This window comes from Carassius auratus, chromosome 27 (assembly GCF_003368295.1).
Source record: "Carassius auratus strain Wakin chromosome 27, ASM336829v1, whole genome shotgun sequence".
Classification (NCBI taxonomy): domain Eukaryota; kingdom Metazoa; phylum Chordata; class Actinopteri; order Cypriniformes; family Cyprinidae; genus Carassius; species Carassius auratus.
Genome location: NC_039269.1, coordinates 23,489,759 through 23,514,972, shown reverse-complemented (window position 1 = coordinate 23,514,972; position 25,214 = coordinate 23,489,759). Strand labels below are relative to the sequence as shown.

Sequence of the window (25,214 nt, the reverse complement as noted above, 5' to 3'; positions counted from 1 at the left end):
ATTTTGCAGATCAGAGTGCTTGGTTGACATAACATAGTAACTACTGCAATCTGTCATTATAATAATTTTTAATTAACCACCTTTTTTTAATGAGCAGTAATAGTGTAATGTTAATTGCAACAAGCACATGCAGTAGTTTTGTGAATAATGTATAATGAAACTAATTTACATAAAATAAGGCATGTTTATTTAGAATTTATTTAAATATGCATTTATTATAGAGTTAACCTGGATTTTGGGCTACAGGGTTTTGTGCTAAATACAATATGCAGAAGTAAAAGTACTGTTTAGTGATTTCAAACCCAAATCGTTTTATAATTTTTTATCATTTGCCTAGTTGATGCTGTTTTAGTGAAGTAGAGATAGGTTCATACTGCTCAGTTCTAGTAGTAACTTCTTTAGCCTCTGGCTTTGAGGATTTTGTATATGGTAATCAAAGATGATGGTAATTTGGTGGAGTGATGCAAAAAGCAGTCCGCTTTTCCTCTCTCTAGTGCGTTTCTCTGGAAAGTTGGGCTGTCTGCTCTCTGTCATTCCTGTCTCACTTGCTCTGACTTCTTTCCCTATGTCCAACTAACAAGACAAAAAGTCATTTCAAACCACAGTGGGCTCTTAAAATATCCCCCTAGCTTAATATAATGTGACACTGTTCACGGACACATGCTTTTGAGATTTCCTTTCGCTTTTGAGGGAAAATTGGAAAAAGAGAGTATTTCCTGTCAATGGATGTGATCTGCGTTTCCAGCATTAACAAGGATTAAATGTGTGATTTAAATTCCATGAGCATCTTTAAAAGAAGGAATAAAGCCGTTGGCTTCTTATAAATCCACTATCCACTAGTCATGATTTTGAATGATTTTTAGATAAAAAAAAACAAAAAAAAAACAAACAAAAAAAACAAGGTTATCAGTAAGTGATAGATTATTAAATATTATGTTTGATTTTAAAATATGCTCTTTTTTTATCTGTATTAACAAACTATGTTTTGGATAAACCATGACTGTACACTTCCGTATTGCTCACTAAACAAACAAGTTTTAGCAATGTAAAACAAACTCTAAACCCAAAACTCTAGCCTCTAGAATAAGCTACAACATGGGCTGGGTACCATTTAGGGGTGTTTAGCTTACTTGTGGTTGAGGATATCTTTTTCAAAAGTGTGTTTGGAGACAAAGTGGTACTCCACCCCTTCTCTCTCATGCTTTTTCCGCTCCCGAGTGGTATCTGTTGAATTCAAAATAAAAAAGAAAAAATCAAATGTTTATTTCCTATTGAGGTTGACTTACAGATCCCAGAGCCCTCGATATGCTAATAAATAATAGTAATTGTGGATTTATTGTGGTTTGTTTTTACAAAATCTTTTAATAGGTTTCTTTGAACTTAAAAGCTACTTGTCAGATATCAGTATTGACTTATCTGTTTACAGTAACTTATATTTTATAGTATAGTACAATAGTACTTATGTATAGGTCAATGTTCTTTTCTTTTCTTTTTTTTCATGTGATCTCAGAAAAAATATTTAATTATATTTTTCTTAGACCCAAATAGAAAATGGTACTACAGTTAATTCTGAATTTACAGATTACCGTGTCTTTTAATAGCTTTTAATTAGAGCAACTACAAAAGAAAATTTAATTGTTCTAATAAACCATCAATATTTTACTTAAAGTAAAATATTAATTCAATAAATGGCTAGGCTCCTGTGAAGGGGATCCTTGGGTTTGCTGTAGCACCAGGGTCCTATGTATTCTTATCAAATGTATACTAATAAGTGCACATTTGATAAAATTAAGAACACTTCTTTTTTCACAAGTGGAAGCAGAGCTGTCTCTGGTAATGTCCAAAACTGAGCAAGAGTTAGGTAGTACGACCCTTATTTAACTAGACTGAGTCACACAGAAAATATGCTCAGAGGTGAGCTTAACAAGGCCTGAGGAGCTCACACACACCCTAAAGCTAATTGTCCACACGTTCTCTGCATATTCCAAAATAAACTATAAACTTTTACTGTCAGTGGGGTGGTGGGGATGGTGGGGTGTCCTCTTCATCTAACCATTCAAATCACATGAAAACCTTCTGTTCTTGGAGCATGCATACCTGATGTGGCTATTGCAAAAAACTGATCTAAACCCATCAACGAAACACTGTTACCAGTCATTAAACAGCAGATACAAGCCCATTTCATTGTGTGTTGGCTTTGATAAGCTTTATATGGACATTTAAAGGCAGCAGGAGTCTGTTGCAAACACCTTATTCCACTGAACTGGAGACGGTGTGATCACAGCTGTTTATTAGTCGTGGTTCTCATTAGTTGTGGCATTCATAAGGCCACATGTTGATGCTAAATCACGGTCACCAGTTTACTGATCGATTTTAACTCTCATTCCTCAAATGTCATAAATCAAATAAATGTACATGTCAGACAGAGTTAGATCCTAACCCTTTTTGCTACAGTTCGGAAGCTTGGAACACAGTCAGAAATATGGAAAGCTGTTAGTTAGAGCTTCCAAAGGGGAGAAACAGACAAGACTAATGCAAACCTAAAGCAGAAAGCATGGCCTTTTTCCAGAATAAAGAGAAAAAGTCACATCGCTCACTTCATCAGGGCATCGTCTGTCTAGCTGTAGTGGCTGTGATTATCCTGTTCTTTCATCGCTCTATCGCCCCCTGTCCACATCACTCTTGGACACTCAGAGTGGCAGTGAAAAGCTGGTTCTGTTCTCTTCTCCACTCTGGCAGTCCAACACAGCTTTAGGCCTCAATGTGGAAAGATTTGATGGTGTGCCTACAGATTATTCATGAACATTTACAAGAGTGTGGAGTCAAGGCAATAGTTTTACTTTTAAGAAATATGGTTGTTCTTGATTCTTGATAGTCAGTTTACTTGCTTGGAACAGAGCTAGAGAGTTAACTACCTAAAACTTTTGTTCCCTTTCAGTCGGTCACGTTCAACTTACGAAAGCTGCCCTCCAAGGCCTGTCATTTCTCATCTACGGTTGTGGCCAAGGCTTACAGAGCTGCGGGCCAGGCCTCTTCTGCCCTGCATGCCATGGCCTCACTTCAGGTCTATCAGGCCAAGCTGCTCCGGCAGCTGCACGAGGGCAGTGCTGACCAAGGGGTTTTGCAGGAAGCGCGCACTGCTACCGACCTCGCTCTCTGGGCGAGGGTCATTGGGTCAGTTGATGTTCACTTTCATCCACATGCAGCCTTCAGCCCAGCCGCAGCAAGGAGATGGCCGCAGAAAGGCGACGCAACCCGTCTCTTCCCCTAAGCCTGCCAAACACCAGGCCAAGCGGCATTCCTGAGATGGGCGACCCGGAGTTGGACACGTCAGCTCATCAGGAGATGGTTGCAGGACCACTCCTTACGTTGCAGGACCACTCAACCCCGCTAAGGGCGCTATGCCTCCCATGCCGGGGCTGTCTGCTCCACCACGATACCCCAACGTGGGTACGCCTGTAGTTTGGTTTGGTTTCTGGGAGCCTGGCTAGAGTTCCCCAGGCCTTCCCGTTGGCTCATCTGGACGATCAGGCTCGGCTTCACGATTCAGTTTACCCGGCGTCCCCCCAGGTTTCGTGGTGTCCGCGTGACCATGGTGGGCAAAGATGACCCTGTCATGCGCGCGGAGGTCACGACCCTGCTGGCAAAGGGCGCGATAGATCCAGTCCCTCCAGCTGACATGAAGTCTGGCTTTTACAGCCCTTACTTCATAGTACCCAAGAAGACAGATGGGTTACAGCCAGTCCTGGACTTGCGTGCCTTGAACTGAGCTCTGCACAGACTCCCGTTCAAGATGCTAACGCCCAAGCACATTTTTGAATGCATTCGTCCGATGGATTGGTGTGCTGCGATCGACCTGAAGGATGCGTTATTTCATGTCTCCATTCTTCCTTGACACAGACCGTTTCTTTGGTTTGCTTTCGAGGGGCAGGCATATCAGTACAAGGTTCTCCCATTCGGGTTGGCACTTTCGTAAAGCCCTGGCTCCTCTCAGGGAACAAGGTGTCCGTATCCTCAACTACCTCGATGATTGGCTGATTCTAGCTCACTCTCGAGAGCGGTTATGTGCGAGAACAGGGATCTGGTGCACAGACACCTTCCTGACTGGGTCTTCAGGTCAACTGGGAAAAGAGCAAGCTCTCCCCTCTGCAGATGATCTCTTTTCTCGGTATGGAAATAGACTTACGAATGAGCGCACGCAATCACTGCTGAATTGCCTGAGACAATCAGGCAAGAGAGCGGTTCCACTGAAACTGTTTCAGAGGCTCATGGGGCATATGGCATCCGCAGCGGCGGTCATACCGCTCGGGTTACTCCATATGAGACTGCTTCAGCACTGGCTTCACGACCGAGTCCCGAGATGGGCATGGCAACAGTGCACGCTCTGAGTGACCATCACTCCGGCCTGCTGCCGAAACTTGGTTGGACCCCTCGTTTCTGCGTTTTAATGTGAAATTAGCCACAGCTAGACAACATTTCTTCTCAAACCTTATAAACAGTAACTTAAATAACACTCGTACTCTTTTTGCCACTGTTGAGAGACTGACAAACCCCCAAGTCAGATTACCAGTGAAATGCTATCAGACAGCAAATGCAATGAGTTTGCTTCCTTCTTTTCTGAGAAGATCATCAATATCAGGAAGGCCATTAGCACATCCTCAAGTAATGCAGAGGTCAGACAGAATAGGCCACAATATCAAAAAGATACTATGTCTATTTTTGAAACAATTGATAGCAAAATTCTGGAAGACATAGTGCAGCACCTAAAATCATCAACCTGCTATCTTGACACACTTCCCACATCTTTTTTCAAAAGTGTGCTTAACTGCTTAGAAGCAGATCTCTTAGAAGTAGTGAACACCTCACTTCTTTCTGGGACATTTCCAAACTCCCTAAAAACTGCAGTTGTTAAGCCCCTCCTGAAAAAGAGCAATCTTGATAACACCATTTTGAGCAATTTTAGACCAATATCTAATCTTCCTTTTATAGGCAAAATTATAGAAAATGTAGTTTTTAATCAGCTGAACAAATACTTAAACTCAAATGGATACCTGGACAATTTTCAATCTGGTTTTCGACCGCATCACAGCACAGAGACAGCACTCATTAAGATAATAAATGATATTCGCTTAAATTCTGACTCTGGCAAAATATCGGTGCTGGTATTGCTAGATCTCAGTGCTGCATTTGACACTGTCGATCATAACATACTAATAGAGAGACTGGAAAACTGGGTCAGGCTTTCTGGGATGGTACTCAAATGGTTCAGGTCATACTTAGAAGGGAGAGGCTATTATGTGAGTCTAGGAGAGCATAAGTCTAAGTGGACGTCCATGACATGTGGAGTCCCACAAGCGTTAATTCTTGCACCGCTCTTGTTTAGCCTGTATATGCTTCAACTAAGTCAAATAATGAGAAAGAACCAAATTGCCTATCACAGCTATGCTGATGATACTCAGATTTACCTAGCCTTATCTCCAAATGACTACAGCCCCATTGACTCCCTCTGCCAATGCATTGATGCAATTAATAGTGTGATGTGCCAGAACTATCTTCAGTTAAATAAGGAAAAAAACTGAAGTCATTGCATTTGGAAACAAAGATGAAGTTTTCAAGGTGAATGCATACCTTGACTCTAGGGGTCAAACAACTAAAAATCAAGTCAGGAATCTTGGTGTGATTGTGGAGACAGACCTCAGTTTCAGTAGTCATGTCAAAGCAGTAACTAAATCAACATACTATCATCTAAAAAACATTGCAAGAATTAGATGTTTTGTTTCCAGTCAAGACTTGGAGAAACTTGTTCATGCATTTATCACCAGCAGGGTGGACTATTGTAATGGGCTCCTCACTGGCCTTCCCAAAAAGACCATTAGACAGCTGCAGCTCATCCAGAACGCTGCTGCTAGGATTTTGACTAGAACCAGAAAATCTGAGCATATCACACCAGTCCTCAGGTCCTTACACTGGCTTCCAGTTACATTTAGGATTGATTTTAAAGTACTTATACTCGTATATAAGTCACTAAATGACCTAGGACCAAATTATATTGCAGATATGCTCACTGAATATAAACCTAACAGAGCACTCAGATCACTAGGATCGAGGGTTCACACAAAACAAGGGGAGTCCTCCTTTAGTTACTATGCCGCCCACAGTTGGAATCAGCTTCCAGGAGAGATAAGATGTGCTAAAACACTAGTCACATTTAAATCTAGACTCAAAAACCCTCTGTTTAGCTGTGCATTTATTGAATGAGCACTGTGCAATGTCCGAACTGATTGCACTATATTTTCACTGTTTTTTTTTTTTTCATTTTATTTAAAAATTATGTTTTTAAATTCATTTTAAAGTAAATGTTTTAATCATTTTAAAAGTTTTAAAATTGCTTGTTTTAATTTTGTTATTATTTTTCTTCATGATTATTTTACTTTCTTTTATGTAAAGCACTTTGCATTACCATTGTGTACGAAATGTGCTATATAAATAAACTTGCCTTGCCTACGGGCCGGTGTGCCCCTAGAACCAGTGTCCAGACATGTTGTTGCGTCAACAGATGCCTCTGCTACGGGCTGGGGTGCCATGTGCAACAGGCATGCTGCGTCGGGCTCCTGGACAGGACCCCGACTTCAGTTGCAAGTTAATTGCCTCGAGTTGCTAGAAGTGCGGCTTGATCTGCACCGCTTCAGGGCCCTGCTGAAAGACATGCACATTCTGGTCCGTACGGACAACACTGCGACTGTAGCGTACATCAACCGTCAGGGCGGTCTACTCTCCCGCCGGATGTCGCAACTCGCTCGCCATCTCCTCTTGTGGAGTCACAAGCATCTGAGGTCTCGCCCTGGGGAATGGCGACTCCACCCCCAGGCGGTTCAGCTGATTCAGGAATGCTTCGGAGATGCTCAGGTAGACCTGTTTGCCTCTCGAGAAAAGAGGCGTGATGACCCCTGGAAATGTCCGATTGGGTCAGTGCTTTCCTTTCTTCAGGAGGGGTTGGAACGAAGGCTGTCTCCTTCCACCCTAAAGGTCTATGTGGCCGCCATTTCAGCTCACCATTACCCTGACCCCTGAAGGTAAGTCTCTTAGGAGGCATGATCTGATCATCAGGTTCCTGAGAGGAGCAAGGAGGCTCAATCCGCCACGCCCTCAGCAAGTCCACTCTTGGGACCTCACAGTGATTCTATCGGCACTGCAGAGAGCTCCCTTCGAACCCTTGCTCACAGTAGAGCTAAAGTTTTCATCTTTAAAAACTGCGCTCCTGACGACTTTGGCTTCGATGAAGAGGGTCGGGGACCTGCAGGCATTTTTAGTTGACAAAGCGTGCCTAGAATTCGGGCCAGCAAACTCTCACGTTATCTTGAGACCCCAGCCTGGGTACGTGCCCAAAGTTCCCACCACTCCTTTTAGGGATCAGATGGTGAACTTGCAAGCGATGCCCCTGGATGAGGCAGACCCAGCCCTGGCGCTGCTCTGTCCAGTACGTGCGCTCCGCAGCTACATGGACAGAACTCAGTGCCTTAGGACCTCAGACCAGCTCTTTGTCTGTTACGGAGGCCAACAGAAGGGAAAGGCTGTCTCCAAGCAGAGGTTATCCCACTGGATAGTGGATGCTACTGTCCTAGCTTATCAGGCTCAAGATTTGCCATGCCCCTTAGGGGTGAGAGCTCACTCAACTAGGAGTGTAGCTTCCTCCTGGGCGCTGGTGCATGGCGCCTCGCTAACAGACATCTGTAGAGCTGCGGGCTGGGCGACACCTAACACATTCAGGAGATTTTAAAATCTATGTGTAGAGCCCGTGTACTCCCGGGTACTCGCCCCTTCGGTGCTCGCTGCACCATTCCACTCCGCGGACTGGATGCGTGTGCTATTCCCCTCAGGTGAGTTCCTCAGTCAGAACCCTGGGTTCCTCCAGAACTGTTAATGTCCAACACTTGCGTACATGCCCTTTGGTCAGCCCTGTGTGGAACTAGGTGCCTCCGTGTGTTGTGATTCCCCTTTTCTGGGCAATCCCACACGTGTATATCCACAGTAAGTCTCTTCGCAGCATGTGTCTTTCCCTTGGCAAGCTCCTTGCCAGCTCTGTCGCTGAAACTTCCACCCTGCGGGCTGGGCACCTCACCATTCGTATGTATCACCACCTTGGTGGATACCTGCCTTCTGTAAGTTCTGCCACAGGCAGGCAGCCTGCTAGCAAACGTCCAGCTGGAATATGCTACCCAGTGTATTCTGTGTAAGCTATAGGCTCTTACTCGTGCTGGCCTCATGACAGGGTGCTATCACTCACATGGGTCGCTGGAAGACAGCCATGTGGCGTTTTGTAAGGGACCCCATTCGTAACATCAAACGTGACCGACTGAAAGGGAACGTCTTGGTTATGTATAACCGTCGTTCCCTGAAGGATGGAACGGAGACGTTACGTCCCCTTGCCACATCGCCACATCTTGCAGATCAAGGTACTTTGTGTACCGTTGGCTTGTTTTGTACCACTCAAAGGTGAATGGTCTCTCGGGCGAGATTCATTGCTTCATAATGTACTGTTAGGAAGTCAAATAAATGTTTATGTATATAAATAAACAGTTTACAGATTCATAGGATTACCTGTACTGGACAGTTTGTTTGTTACAAAAAATTTTTTGTGGTTAATTGGATTTTAGTGTACATTCATTTGTTTTATTTATTTATTTTTAATACAATAAATCATGTATCATGTACATTGTATATTATCTGATAAATAAAATACATTAAATACATTATAAACAAGATTTTATCTTAAATAGCTTCAAAGTAGTTAATTTTTTAAGTAGCTCGTTAGGATGGGCATGTGTAAACGAGTACTCAAGAGTGACAGTGGTGATACTGTCACATGACATGATAAATATATTGTTTCTTGTTTTATGATTGGTTGTGGTGACATTTTACTCTTTACTCAGCTTCAGCTCACTCAGCTTAAAATGGCCAACATTATTTACTATGACTAGATTATTTGCAAGAGATGTTTTAAATGTATTATGTGGATGTATTATTGCTAATAAAAAGTTTTAATAAGCTATCAAGTATTCAAAAGAAACAAAAATGCCCATCCTAGCTTAGTACTTTATTAAGTGGACATCTTTGTAATACTAACAGAGCAGACAGCTAAAGACATCTGACATGTATATCTCCAAATCAGCTATAAAATCAAGACAAGAATGACATCATAAATGTGCTTCTTTAGAACAAATTTAACTAAAAACTGCAATTTTCAAACTTCTCCAGCTAATGCACATGCATGTTTAAAGGGGAAATGAGATTCAATTGTCACTTTTTTACCTTTTATTACATATACAGTTAGTTTTCTGGCATTTCAGCTCAGAAAAGCTGAAAAGAAAACTCGCAGCCAGGGCTGTATGATTCTAAAATGTGTCATCCAGTGAGATGTTTAAACGGAGTCTAAACATGAACTAGACATGTACCAAAACTGGTGGCTGTGAACAGAGCTGTTTTTGACAAGGTAAAAAGGGTGTTTGTTTTACACAACTGCGGAATCTTTACCAAAATATATTACCAACATTTCACGAGAACACTAAACAGTGGCTAATGTCCCCAAACAGGTAATGCTTGTCTGATAAAAAAAAAAGCAGACAGGTTTTCTTAGACCTTAGGTAGATCTACCCATTTTCATTTCCACAGCATGCAGGTAAAATCTTATAGATTTATGAATGAACCGCTCATTTTAAAATCTTCCCGATCTATTGACAATTGTTTTGACATCCGCTTCAAATATTACAATGCTCATGATAAAGTTCTACTTCTAAATAACTATATTTTACTTCACCAGCTAATTTCTCTTCAACAAGCGATGTCACAGAGATATACAGAGCTGCTACTAAAATGGAAGTTCAAAGGCAAAATTCTAAAGATGGGTTTAGCCTGCATACTTGTTTCTCTGGCAGATAAGGTCTATAGCCATTATTTTGTTTTTATTCCCACCATATTAGTCCTATTAATTTAGCTACGAATGGTCTGTCTACTCCCTCTCATGATGTCCCTTTTGTAATTTAGTTTGGCGGTAACAGTTTTGAGGTAACAAGATGTGAACTGAACTTTAAGCAGCTCTAAAGAGGTGTACTATTAGGTTGATTTATTGCACAAAATGTTATATGAACTCACATGGCACAGATACACTGAAGTGTTCTGGGTCAGAGAGTAGAAGTCTTCTCTTTAACTCGGTCACACCAACCCCGCTAGGCCCTGTACAAAACACACACACACAAACACACCAGGAGTTTATCACTCACTTTTTATCACAGTTTATCACAACACTGACAAAGCAATAAAGCAGCAGTCAACATTCACTGAATAATTCATTCAATACAAATACAAGCTTATCTAAATCACCAGTACCAATATACATTTTCATCACACTTCAGTCAGTACACTCATGATCCCTCTCCAAATATTTTCTCTTTATCTTGCGTCCAATATAAAAGACTGCCGACTTGGCTGGTTAGCTGGTACATGAACAGATTCAGTTCTTGTTTTTAGGCGGACATGTACTGTATTTAAAGTCTTCATGGACTGTCTAGGCCATGAAGTGGCCCATTATTCCGGCAGGCATCTGCTGTTTCCATCACTGGGATTTAAGTTTGAGGATGATGGGGTAATGCTGTATTGATTTCAGGCTGTGGCTCCCGCCACTCGCACCCTTTCCAAAACATAGATCCAGTCTCTGCTCTGGCCCAAGCACCCCCAGAAGGTAAAACCATACTACTGTAGTGAAAATGAAGAATCTGTCTGGTGCCCATTCATGAGAGACTAAAAGCCTGTGTCTGCCAGCCACAAACAGATGGTACGGTCGCTGCGGGTGCATCTCTCGAAATCAAAGTAAGTATGTTATCACTACACTGGCTGCAACTGGCCTCCTTGATGTGGAATGTGATTCTGGAGTGAAATTCCTGCCATTCTGATAATGCATGAAATGTGTTTGGCCATCTCAGTTCACGTTTGGCACAGAATTGCTTTTCACAGCAAATGAGTTTTACAGAATGAGAGGAAAGAACAAAATCGCATTGAGGTTGAATATGAAAATATTAAATCATCTTGTTTGACCTCACGTGGGCTTTCTGCCTGCCCTCGCTGTCATCATCCACCAGTGCTCATCTTGCAAACAAACCTGTGGGTTGATGGTCTTCGGAATATTTGCAAGCTGTGTCTGTGGTCAGTTGAACAAACACATTAAAGAAGATACAGTATATTTTCATTCCGGGATGCCTTTTAAGTTATAGTTCTATATGGCATACCTAGGCAAGCATAGAGTTAGTCAAATTAGACGTTAACATTCTACACCCATGGCCAACAAAAACTCATGAGAATGACACACATTAGAAGTGAAACTAGTCATTTGTACAACAACCTGCTCATTAGAGAAGAGCAGACTGCTTTGGTGGGCTTAAACTTCTCTGGACATTCTGTTTGTCTCTTTGCAAAATAACAAATGGCATGTTAATGTGTTCATTAAAAAGAACAGGAAATATATATGTGTACTGCGTTAAGCTAACTGAGGCTTGTTATAGCACTGGCATACAGTATCATTGCTCTTTGGAATTGTTCATGTAATTTAAATGTAAGCTAATTATGAAAAGTCTGTTTTACAGCACCTAAATTCAGACATTGTGGACAAAATAGGTGGAAAAAACAGCACAGTCTAGTGCAACATTTTTCTTCATTTTTCTCATATATCAATGGTAGACAACCCCGTTTCTGACCTTGCTGAGATGATTAAACGTTTTTGAAATAAATCCACCTAGTCCTTGAACCTGTTGGCTCTTTGGCCAGACTTGTCAAGGCTCACTTGAAGTCCTTCAGTACTGGAAGAGACTTCACTGTGCTCCTGTACATTTTTTGTTGTTTGTTTAGGAAAGAAGTTTTGCATTCACCTATACCTTGCCAACAGCTGTTCTCACCCCTGATATACCTAAGAATTAATGCTCTAAATTTACCGCAGGGACATATTTTTATTCAGCAGTGGATAAAAAAAGTGAAAAAGTTTAAATGATCTCACATGCCTCATCAGATTTCTAAGTAGAATATCATGCATTCGTAATTACGCAAACACTAACGCAATGATGACGTTTTAGGCAGACAGTAACTACTTTTATAACAATAGAAATTCTATCCGCCAAGATGCCATTCAATTTTGAATATTTATAGCTATATCCTCAGCAACACAAAAGCTGAACTTCCATTTCATTAAAGCTCTGAACAGATAGCTCTGGATTTCATGCTTAATGGAATGTCAACTTTTGATTATGGTCATTTTCTAAACTGTTGCTACTGATGGACTATGGCAACAGAGAATGTAAATGACATTAAACATAGCAAGCGGCTCCAGCTGTATGGAGGGCTGCTTGGCATATTCATGCACTACTTTCATGTTTAGATAATAAGCACATATTCTCTTGGCTCTTTTGGAGTCTGACTTTAGAAATGACGTTGAGGTGAACATTTTGCAGATCCAGGTATACATCCAGGCAGTACAATGAAAATAGATACATGGTCTGCAGATCCATGGATTAATTTCACTTTCTTTTTCTAAACCTATACCAATAAATAATCACCCACATCATTCTAAACTTGCATGCATTTTATTCCCTTTGCCAAAAACAAAAACACACAAAAAGATAATATATATAGATTTCCTCATGCTCTTTTCCATGCAGTTACAATGAACAGCAACTAGAACTGCCAAGCTTCAAAAAATATACAAAAGAACCCCCCAAAAAGTATTCACTGTCAGTGAACATGTGACTTTTGTTCTTTATTCAAAGACAGGGCCCAGTGGTTCATATGATGCCATTTAAATTGTTCCTTTCTCTTTGGAGTGTTACAAACTCTTGGTGCATAAAGAAGATCTGTAAACCTACAAAGACTAAAGTCTCAAATCCAAAGAGACATTCTTTTTAAAACCACAACACACTGGATAGCTGGCCAATCAGAGCACACCTCGCTTTTCAGACCTATGAACTTTCATTAGGCTGGGCATAGAGGAGCAACAATAATGTACAGTATGTGGAAAATAATGTGTTTTTTTTTAACCTTAAACTGCATAAACACATTTCATTACACCAAATACACAAATGTTCTTTTTAGCAACATCATATGACCCCTTTAACAGCTCACCGGTAGGGAATCTTACCAGTGATGAACAATGCAGAATTTGGTCTGTAAAAGACCCGGAATATAACACATGCATTCTGACTTTCTCCTTCACCATTCAGAATTTTTATTTTGCGATTCAGAATTGCATGATATAAGATCACAATCGGTAAATACAAAGTCAGAATTGCCAGAAATAAAATCGCAATTCTGACAAATCAGGTCAAGTGCCAGATATAATCTCAGAATTGTGACTCTATATCTTGCAATTTTGTCTTTATAACTTGCAATTGCGTGCTATAGAATTTTGAGATATAAGCTTGCAGTTGTAAAAAAAGAAGGTATTTTCCCTCCTCTCAGAATCAGACTTTATAACTCACAAATATATCCTGAAATTCTGACTTTATAACAATTGTGAGTTTGTATTTTGCAGTTCTGACTTCTGATTTGTCACATTTTTGAGAAAGTCTGAACTAAAAGTTGCAAATATATATTAATTAATTAATTAATGTTTTTTTGTTTGTTTTTTTTTTGTGTGGAAATAATCTTCCATAGCTTACTGTGGTCTACTGTGTACACAATTATTTTGAAATATAGAATATAAGTGTGTGCATTTATGTGGAATAAATGAACAGTACACAAAAAAAAAAAATGTAAATGAAAACTTTTACGTTGGATGTGATTAATCACAATTGATCGTTTGACAGTACTAATAATGACAGATTTAAGTTATTAGATTAGTTATTTTTTTTAAGCAAGAATCATTCTCACCAGTTAGGATCACAAGGCGGTAAGGCTCACCAGGCTTTCTCTTGTAGGGCAGGACCTCCTGATATATTGGTAAATGGATACCGGCATTTCCTTTGCCCATCTTCTGTCTCACATGTTGACTTGTGTTGTTCTTCCGGCTCAACCGGAAACTTTTCCTCAAACCAGCTGCGGGAAAGGAGAAAACTAAATCAATTAACTTAACATCACATGTAGTTAGTTTTAGAAGAATACTTGAACTCTTTTTTTTTTTATAATTTTTTATTGATTTAAATTTACATAGGTATGTCATAATAAGTCAAGCTTGATTTGGTTCTTTTTTCCCCTTACATTGAGTAATGTGTTTAGAAATTACACCATAATTTGCTCAGAGTTCCTACCAAGTAAAGATGCCAAAAATATCTGGGCAGTTATACTTACATCTGTTTCTTATTAGACAAGTGTGTTTGTCTGGATCATTAGTGTATGTTTTAGATAGCTGTCAATGTCTAGTTTTGCTTTGGAATTGGTTCTTGGAACCTGAAATCAGACATGAGGACCAAAGAAGGGTCAACAAAACTGAGAAATTAGTAGACTTGAAGACCCAAGAGGTAGTCAAAACTATAGTCCTGGCAAGACCTGCAGTTTGGTAAATCTGCAATGCAAGCATCTGTGAGCTTAACAGTGACCAAAGAGAATCAGTAATGTGGTCATCAGAAGAAAACTTTAACCACAAAGAAACCACCATCAAGTAACTGAATAGCAGTATGCACCATCGTGCAAGACTATCCATGTGAATGTTATGGAAGTTTAAGCAGAACATTACAGAGCTTGGACAGTGGTTCCCAGTCCTGTTCCTGGAAGCCCCCCAACTGTACACATTTGGATGTCTTGCTTATCTGAAACAAGTTTTGGAGTTTCTACAAACAAGATGATAAATTATATCAGGTGAGTGTGTTTGATAGGGAGACATCCAAAACGTGTAAGGTTGGAAAACACTGCTTTGGGATATCAAGCAGACCATGATTAAGTGCAGGACAGGACGGACACAATCATTTCCACAAATCCTACTTGTAGAGTATAACTTGCAAGAACTTTTGGTTCACAGAAGCAATAAAGTAGAGGTAAAGTATTCCTCATCTTTGTACTCAAAGTTGTAAAAAAAAAAAAAAAGAAAAAAAAAGAACAGCATATGTGTTGATGCATGTCAGCAGGTTTGAGCTGGTTTAAGATGGTCCTTAGTTGATCATGAGCTGGTTTAAGCTCATGACTAGGGCTGCATTTTTCAAAAGCATCGTAAGCCTAAGCTGATTGTAGAACCAATGACACCATTGGAGCTACGATCAACCTGGGTTTAAGATGCTTATGAGAAACATAGCCCACATAAAGACCAACTAGGACCAGCTTAAACTAGCTAACATGCTTTGAAACATATCTTACTAGCATATCTTGTTTTGTTTTCAAAAGAGAATGCTTTCTTTGTGAACTGCTGATAGGTTATTATGACCAACAGAGTAAATGGAGCATTGAATTTGTAAAAAAATAAATAAAGGTTTGAAAACTCTTGGAAGAGCTGAATCCTCTTTACTGATGAGAATTTGGGTCTTGCTTAGGTTTATTTCCATGCAATCAAGATATAAGAAAAAAAAAAAAAAAAAAGACATTGTGGAAATGTAGAACACATTTTTTTCAAACTTGGACAAAGTTACCTTCTTCTAATAGCTTTGTGCACAAAGTATTTTGAAAAGATAAGCATGCCATTAGTATACCCTGTGAAGCATTATACATAAAATACATAAATGATGAAATTCTGGAAGCCTGTAATGACCTGAAAGATTTGGAGACTGACCAAATTGAGCCACATTACCTGCCCTGTGGGCATTATGAAAATGCTCTTCTACTCTTTTCCCTTCTGCGTAAGGAGCAGGGTGTAGACCCTGCATAGACTGCATAGAACGTTTTGAAGATGTTGGTACTTTTTGACAACTCAAAAGCAATGGCCATCAACTTCAACATCAACATCAAAAAGACAATATTAATTGCTTGATTATTTTTAAACCAACATTAGTTAAGGCTTAGGATATTCTTCATCCCAACAAGAAATGCCTGCATGTGATATAGATGTGGAGGGGTGGATAAAATCAAAACTACCATCCAGGTCCTCTACTCTCAGTGTGCCTCTCTTGTTCAGAACAGGCTCATAAGTAATCTGTTCTTGATCAATTGCATGGCCAAAAGATCAATGAGGGAAGGAATAATACTATACTGCATATTTAATATGACTACATGAACCTCAAAATTCTGAGGAGACATATGAAGTCCAATAAAGTCCATCCATTCATCATAAAAAAGTATTCAACATTGCTCTGGGGGGCAGAGTGTAAATGGTGGGTTAATAAATGCCATTTGAAGTGAATCAATGCATTTATATAAGAAAAATATACATATTTAAAACTTTATAAAACGTAATCTCTAGCTACCACTAGCTGTTTGTTGTACATGCGGTCATGAGAAAGTGGCATCCAGCGGATGACGTAAGATGTCAGCTAGAGTTTATAAATATAAATATGGATTTTATTTTTAAACTAAAGCATTGATTCACTTCAGAACCCCCCCTCAAAAAAAAGCCATGTGGAGCACTTTTTATGATGGATGGATGCATTTTATTGGACTTCCTACAGTAGGATGGCTTGAGGGTGAGTAAATCATGGGGTAATTTTCAGTTTTAGTGAGCTATCCCTTTAATATCAGTTGAATCATGTTTCTTCTCTATCAATACAATGGTATAATAAAGATCCCAGCTACCACTATATAAACATAACTTTTAGCAGGCATACAGCATATGGAATCCCAAAGGGCCGTATCTAAACTATCCAACTCAGCAGCACAAGCTAAACATACAGGCATCAGAAATGTTATTTCCAACATATAAATCAAATGTAGTATCGTGCAATAAACAAAAGTTCTGAGTTTGAAGGATTTTTGTGGAAAAGATAAATACATCAAACTCGGTTGTCAAGTAATGTTCAACACAGTTTGACACAATTTATAAACAGATTTGTAAAAATGTTGGGTAATCACTGTCAAAAACTTCTGTTGCCATGCCAAGAAACAAAAACTGGAGGTCATACTATAATTGTCCAATTCATTTGGTAGCTACCAATGATAACAGTATCATAAACACATTACAGGGCACTGAGTAGCTGTTGATGTTCATCTACACCTCTGGGAATTATGTAGTGGAGGGCCCGAACACAGGAACATAACAGTCTTGGTGAACAGATGCAAGGCATATCTCACACTGTCTGCTGCTGTATCCTCTGTACAAATACTTGTTTGATTGGTCCCACCAATATTAATCTGGCTGAATCCTTTAAATGCTTCCAGATGTTTAGTGTCCCACCTAGACAGCAAAAGTGGGGCCTGAAGGCCTAACAGCTTCTGGATAAATAAATCAAAAAGAAGCTAGGCTGATTTGACAGAGATAATCACACCAAGGCCCTGAAGATGAATTTTATCTGGCCCACTTAACTCCCACTAGATAGGGATCTCTAGACATAGTTTTTCTTAGATTTTTTTTTAATTTTTTATTTATGCAGTTCAGGATATCTAAGTAGACTTAAGTAAATAATAAAAAAGACACTAAACATACAATAATAAAAAAAATATACTCTACACTGTAAAACTTTTATTATGTAACCCAAAACTTGCTTCATGTGGTAACTAAGAAAATAAATAACCCTGTACAAATCAAGAAGTCAAAAAATACTTAAGATCTGAATGACTAAATCAGCCTTATTACACTGATGGAATACAAACGAAAGCGTTTTCCCTCCGTTTTCTGTTACTGAAAACCACATTAAGGGGGGAAAATACAGGAGAGGAAAAAAATAACAATTTATGATAATAAGCTAATATGGGGTTATAGGAAAGATGTTTTTATGAACATAACAATACTGCTATAGATATACCAAAGAGAATCTTTTAGTCTGTGACACTATAATTCCATCAGCCTTCCTGCTCATCTCTGTTCACAGATGACCTTGGTTACAACTAATGAACATTACTGCTTGTTTCCATCCTGTTCAAGGAAAGCTGAGCGGCTGGCAGTAAATAACCTGGATCAGTCCCGATCCTTAATGCAGCCGATGACTGGTGATGGTGGTGCTGACAGAGCTGGACTTTATCTAGAGATTAGAAACTTGGAACCTGCAGCATTTTTCGTGTCGGAAAACTGACAGAAACATAGCCTCATGACCAGTTTCAGAAAATAACACCGTGCAGGAGTCACCACTCCAGAAGGTTAATGGTCCTTAATTCACGGGCTACACCGAAGCAGGGCTTTCACCACATGCATGCGGTCTCGCGGAAGCCATGTTGTGGGCACGGCGAGGCTCTTACTTACTGCAAATGATATGGGCATCTCCTAGCTCTTACATCTGTGAAATTACACTCAGTGGGTAGGACAGCTGTCTTATTATAAGTTACAGAGACGTTTGAGTTTTTGGAAGCAGTTTTGTTAGGATTGACTTGGGATCATGGTAATCCTGGTGGTCATGTTGTTTTCCAGAGTCTGTAACATGGAAGATCACTGTACAGAGAGCAATGGATACAAAAACAAGATACCCTCAGCACTAATAAAATCAGCTCAGATAGTTAAGTGTACCATCAAGTCAAAATGTTTTGGGCCTTTTAATCCATGTGTATTAGCTTTGAAGTCATATTGTATTTTACTGCAAACTGGTGTCTGAGACAGAAAGATGCACATACAGACAGACTATTTTATTGCTATTATGACAACCCTCTGAAGATTTTATCATGGTAATGGATATGACAGTATTACTGTATTTGGTCTTGGCACTGGCAGAATATATCTGCTACACTGCTGCTGCTGTTGGTTATTGCTGTTGCTGCTGCAAGCAAGTACAGAAACTTGCCACTGCCAATGCATAGTGTGATAGGATGATGCATTTAAGACATTCTGCTGCACAAATAGCATATATAATAACCCATTGCAGATCTATACATGTAGAGCTGGGGAAGGGTTTCAGGGGAACTCTGAAAGTGCGCTGCAAAATGCTCAAGTGGATGATAACTAGCCATTTATATGTAAAGCAGCAAGCGCATAAGTAGCATATGCAGCATGAACCAGTCAGCTTGTGTAAAGTCATTAAATGAATATCATCAGTTACGTTGATGTATACCTGTCAGCATGTGCCATCTAGAGTTTCATGAAAGAACTAGGAAACTAAGTTGACCCTGTCTATAAGTTGCACTGGTCAAAACAAACCAGACTCAAACACTGATAAATAGAATTTGTGTTTGAGTCACATTTTATTATTACATTCATAAATAATGTAAACTACCGGTAGCCTAAATAAAACAAAACGTTAACCACCATTTTAACTAAACATTATAAACATTTTATGCTAAACATTTTATGCTTGATTTATTTGTAACGTGATGTACATTAACGTCAAAACCTTTTTCAGCTTTCTCTTTCTGCAAATTGTATGGTGTAACGATATGATGACAGCACCCAAAATACTATCAAACAGTCCAACGCAGCTCCATTCTTTGCCAAAGATGGATAAAAAGGTGCACCGGAAACAAAAACCTCGACAAATTATATATGACCCGCCCAATCCAGGCCAAATCACAGAGATGCCGATTCGCACAGGGGTAAGATGACAGACATCCTCCATGAATATTACAAATGATTGGAGGTTACAAATCCTGTGCGAATAAGATAACAATAATAATAAAAAAAACTTTTTAGCATACAGTATGTACAGTATACACTGAAAATGTCTACTTAAACTGGACAAAAATATTGATAACTCATATATTGATGACTCATATTGCAAAATACTTTCTTTCTTTCTTTCTCATAATTTTTTTTAAATAAATGCCATAACTTGATTTTCCACAAAAATGTCAGATTCTGTCTTTTGAGATGTCGCTGGACATCTCTAATCATTTAGCCTGCTTAAACCCTGCCCTTCCATAATCGACTACGAATCCCCGCCCTTTTTTTTTATAATCTGTTACACTCAGATGTGCATCACAATACAGAAGAGACAGATCTTTAATGGATGCACTTTCCTTTTTAGAAAGAGTGAGAGGTACTCCAAAACATTCTCTTTACCCCCAGACTGTTGCACTCGCGTTCCTGGAGTGATACATGTAGCCAACCCTGATGAGCCATTAAATCATCGATAGCGATGTAATGTACGAGCAGTGAGCCAATGCAGACACCATATATCCCATGCGATGGAATCTGGACAGACAATCCACTAATATGACAGGGATTGCTTTGTTATGCCTCTTCAGAAACCACACGGCACGCAACCTCATCAAGTGCACAGTCCACATTATCTGCCACAAACGGTACATAAAATGTATGACATATAGCCTATGCGGTTGGTTACACCAGACTGCATGCTAAAACCATTATCTGTTTGACGTAGACTTTCGGTTGCCATATTACCGAAGTCTGCTAAATGCACATGAGCTGCGGCTACCTGACACCGAAAACATTCAAAAGATCTGGAGAAGTAAGCAAGCTTTCTGGAGTTTCAAGCATGCATCAACTATTGGCTCTTTGTAGCTTGTGGGACTGCATACTGATTGAATAATCTGGTTTGTAAATAGAGCCTGTTTTTAATGTGTCTCTGTTTTTCCATGTCTGGATCTTACTGGGATTTGCTGATACCTTTTCCAGGTTTCCCCAGTTTAATATCCCACCACACCTCTCCCTCGTGACCCTTTTCATATCCCACAATACCCTGGGCCTTGTATCTCCACGTGGTTACTCTGAACAGCACCTCTATATTTTAGAAAGGGCTTTGCTGAATAGATTTACAGAAGAATGTTGACAATTGCTCAAAAAGCATCCAGTGCTACCAGAGCTCTCCATCTGTGGCAGAGGCATCCAATTTTCCATTACATACTTGCTGTGCTGCTGCTGTGCTAAATCTGAAATTTTGGAGCTGGCAAAATAAGCCCAGTATGGCTTGGTCCCATTGTAATGTCTTAAGCATGTTTTCTTATGGGACCGCAGCTGCCCTGATGCTAGTTTGGCCATTGTGTGTCCTGGAGATTAGCAGTGGACATGCTGGCTTTTGAAGTGGGGTCAAGTTTGCCAAGGAACTGAAAATGAGGCGCGTCTCTGTTAGAATCATCTGGTAGCCTAGCTGCTAAATGAGCGCAGTGCATGTTTAGCTCTCAGATGGCCTGTATCACTAATGGACCAGCACAAAGCACCCAGTCTGGGGCCATCAAAGCCTCTCCCATTAGCATGAATGCTCAAACCATATCAGACTAAATCAAAAGCTAATGATCCTCAGCTTGAATAAACATCATCCTCATAATGGTGTGGGAACATAATGCACAAGTACAAATGCAACAGGGTGAGTTAGATATCTTTAACAATGGTCTTGTTCATCAGCACTGTGGCTAACAGGAAAAGTCACATATACTGTAAAAAATGAGTGAGACTGGTAGCATTTGAGTTAGCAGTGGGGTCAAAAAGAAATGCATATTTGCATTAAAGCATCTATAATTTTTTTTATTTTTTTTTATCAAAAACAATTTTGATTCAATATTAACATTTTATGCATTTTCTGGGAATTACTGCATTGCAGTGGACCCCAAGTGAGTAAAAAATTAATATTTGTGTTTATGTTTAACTTTAAGACTCGATGGCTATGTCCTTACAGTGTTTTAATTCTAAATACCAGGCTAGGAGGTTACAAATAAAATGCAGGTTACAAATAAAATGCAGAATAAATCCTCACCTATATGTATGCCACTTATTGCTCCATAATCCACATCCTCTGGTTATTGAGTGAAAGCAGGTTAGAGAGAAAAGAGAAAATGAAAAGTGCACTCTAATCAAATAATGATAAATGGGAGATGGAGTCTGGGAAACCCTTAATCAAGAAGTGGTGAAAGAAGGGGGTAATTTGCAATGGTACTGTTTTTTAAACTTGATGTAAACAAAGACAAAAATACTGGCAAATTAGAGCTGGGTTACTGTTATGTGACCATGCTGAAAAGAATGAAAAATTACCTTCCATGTTGTCTTTTCAGTGTGAATGAAAGGGCAAGAGAGAGAGAGAGAGAAAGAATCAATCAGATGTTGCACTCACAACAACATAAAAAAATGTTTTTGACATTTCGTACAGATTGCTAATACTTACATTCTCATTCTGAAGTTACACATGCATCATAGCTATTTGTTAAAGAAAGAAGCTGCATTTAGATACAGCAAAGGCCTAGCACTTCATCAATCAATCTTACTGTATAATCAGTGAACTTGTGATGTCGCTTTTACTGCCTAAATTTGGAGCGTCATGGTCACAGAGTTAGACTGCACCCTCACAGTTAGTTCACTCACCGCTTATACATATTACTCACAGGAACTGAATGTACAGTACATTCTCTATCTGACAAGCTCTCAGCTGATTGGCTGACTAGATGCAACTTTCAGAAGCAGGGGCATGCTGTATGAGTCCAATGAGGTTAAGTAGACTGACTGTTTGACTGATGGATTTTATAATCTATATTAGATAAACCTGCTTTTTGCTTTAGGATACAGTTTTTAGATAAACATTTGCTCATCTCTAATCTTCATTTGGTGTCTTTAGGATGTAAACATTGAGATGACTGGGTTTTTTTTACGGTAAATCGAGAAAAGAAAGGAAAATGTAATCATTTTGGAAGAGAACAAACAAGCTTTTACATCTCAAACGGGATGAGGTGAGCAGCGTAAATCCAAAGCTTACAATATGTGTGTGGTCTTGTCTTTAGAAGCCACAATGCAATGGCAGCCAAGGGTCAAGACATGGACGTTCAGTCCAATTGTCCATCATACTGTGGCCAGGGTGGATTTTTGGAATAGTAATTGTAAATTTCTGTGACCAAGCCCAACTTGTCTTAACCATGTCCTCACCTGCGGTTCATTGGGGAATTATGTGTTCCGTGCTTTTACAGAGCCAGTACAAATGCTGGTGCTGTCTTGAGTTTAACATGTGGCATTTTGGTAACCTTCTGCTTCAACCCAAGCTCTGTGTTTGAGTGTGTTATAGGGGAGGCCGTAAAGTGACCTCGTCGATCATCGCCGTGTAAGGACTCCAAATCACAGAGCAGCTGTCACTCTCCTCGCATCCAACCCACAGATGGAGGTTTTATAGGGAAGGCTGTTGCTTTGAACAGACCTACAATGGCTTTTCAAGATGAAATCAAACTATTCCAGATCCATCTATTGGCTTCTATATTTTCCACCCCAATTTAATTTCCTCAACAATTTATACTGCAGCAAAATAAAAACTTAGGACAATGGCAACTATATGTTACTTTGCATGCATATTGTTTTTGTTATTCATCAGTTCAGATGAACTAGCTCACATGTAGTTTGCATTAATTATTATGTAGTGTCATATGTAAAAGCCAAACTGTAATATCAAATCTATATCAAATAATATCAAAAACTTTGTGTTTGCTTGTATTAATCTGAATAAGAAATGGATATCAAATACATTAAATAAAAAATAAAAAAATTCTACAAAGAATCCTCTTCAAAATAACTTTAATAACTTAAAATAACTTTATTGAACATTATTGTAAAATATTAATAAAAAAATATAATATTACAACAAAACGGAAAGAACGCCTTTATGTTTTTGTGGTATTTAATTGTACAATTGTTTTAAATATGTTTCTGGAGAACTGCTTTCATCCTGAGGTCACACATTGCTGTCTTTGCTTAGTCTATGCTGAAGTCTTTAGCCAAAATGAAGGATTGACTCAGATTGTTCTGAACAGTGCAAATGCAACCTTTCCAGTGGCTTAGTATGAATGTGTTCACACGTAGTAAAACATTTTTTAATATGTCCGGCATAGCCACTGAAATTTACAGCACTTCCTCAGACTTTATCAGGTCATTTATTCAGCTCACGTCTCCAGAGAGCAGCTCCAGGAAGATGCCTGGCACCTTTAGACACACTCTCATCTCTGACTGTCACTGACAGTTTTTGTAGTGATGTTAAGTGTGTCATCACTCCATTTCCACAATTATTTCAACATCACTCTTTAACACAGCATGGGAGTCTATCCTTTGTTTATTCAATACAACAGGAGCTTTAAATTATCAGCACATGCTTTTCTGGATTTGTTTCAATTTACCCAGCCTGATCTCACCGCAATTCGTACATATTGTACAAGGTGGCTAATTCGTATTAATCTGTATGACCTAATTCGCACAAATTCATATGATTTGTGCAAAATCTTATGTATTTTATGAGTTGCACAATTCGTATGAATTTGTACGAATGACCTCTACCTAACCCGCCCCTAAACCTAAACCTGATAATTTTATGTCTTATAGGCTTAGTTGTTTTGTTTTATGCCTTCGTATAGCGTATATATTATTTGGTCAACTGAATGCAGCGTTGATGTCTATGCAGATCTGAGCAAGACATAAGGCTCAGAAATGCACAATGAGGGCTGCATCCCTCCAAAGCAACTAAAATGACAAAATGAACGCCCTGCTGCCTGGCTCAAGTATGTATGCATGGCAGCAATTAAAGGTTTGCTAGTGCACATAAAGTACACTATTTGAGACAGGGCAAGAGAGAGTGAATATATTTAGCATTTGAATATTTCAAATGCTGTCTTATCTGCATGATGTTTCAATACTGTTTGGATTACTGAGCTTACCACCAAATATCATCGACTCTCTCAGTGGGTGGAACAGAACTGCAGGCCTTTGTAAAGTCACTCTCCTGTAGGGAAACATAGGAATCATGCTGAAAATATCAACATCTCAGTTACGCTCAGGGAAATTCCTCATAAAAATTGTAAAGCTGTCTCTTCAAAATACAAAGTCAAAAGACGTTCAGTCTGTCATAGTCAAAACATTAGACAAAAACATTAGTAGGTCTGGTTGACACTGAAGCCTATTCTGGCTGAAATTCACTATGGTTCAAAAGTAAGAATTGTAATTGCAGTAATAACCATATTTTAAAATGTGATTTATTTGTGCGATGGCAAAGCTGAATTTTCTCGCAGTCATTACTCTAGTCTTCAGTGTCACATGATCCTTCTAAAATCATTCTAATATGCTAAATTTGTACTCATTGCTTATTATCACAGTTATAAACAGTTGTTCTGCCTAATATTTGTGGAAACGAAGATATTTTTCAACATTCTTTAATGAACAGAAAGATCAAAAGAACTGTCTTTAATACTTTCTTTGTAACAATATAGCAACATCTTTACTTATACTCCAAACTTTTTAACAGTAGTGTATATTATATCACAAAAAAATA

General features: G+C 39.2%; 1 protein-coding gene across 1 annotated transcript in view; it reads right to left on the bottom strand.

The window, feature by feature from the left end:
* LOC113046428 (MAGUK p55 subfamily member 7) overlaps positions 1-25,214 on the bottom strand; it is a 50,891-nt gene that overhangs the window by 9,665 nt on the left and 16,012 nt on the right. Inside the window, 6 exon segments of the mRNA XM_074559822.1 lie at positions 1,131-1,224; positions 10,150-10,230; positions 13,906-14,070; positions 17,701-17,728; positions 20,179-20,195; positions 23,843-23,871. Coding sequence (XP_074415923.1) covers positions 1,131-1,224; positions 10,150-10,230; positions 13,906-14,070; positions 17,701-17,728; positions 20,179-20,195; positions 23,843-23,871 — 414 coding nt within the window.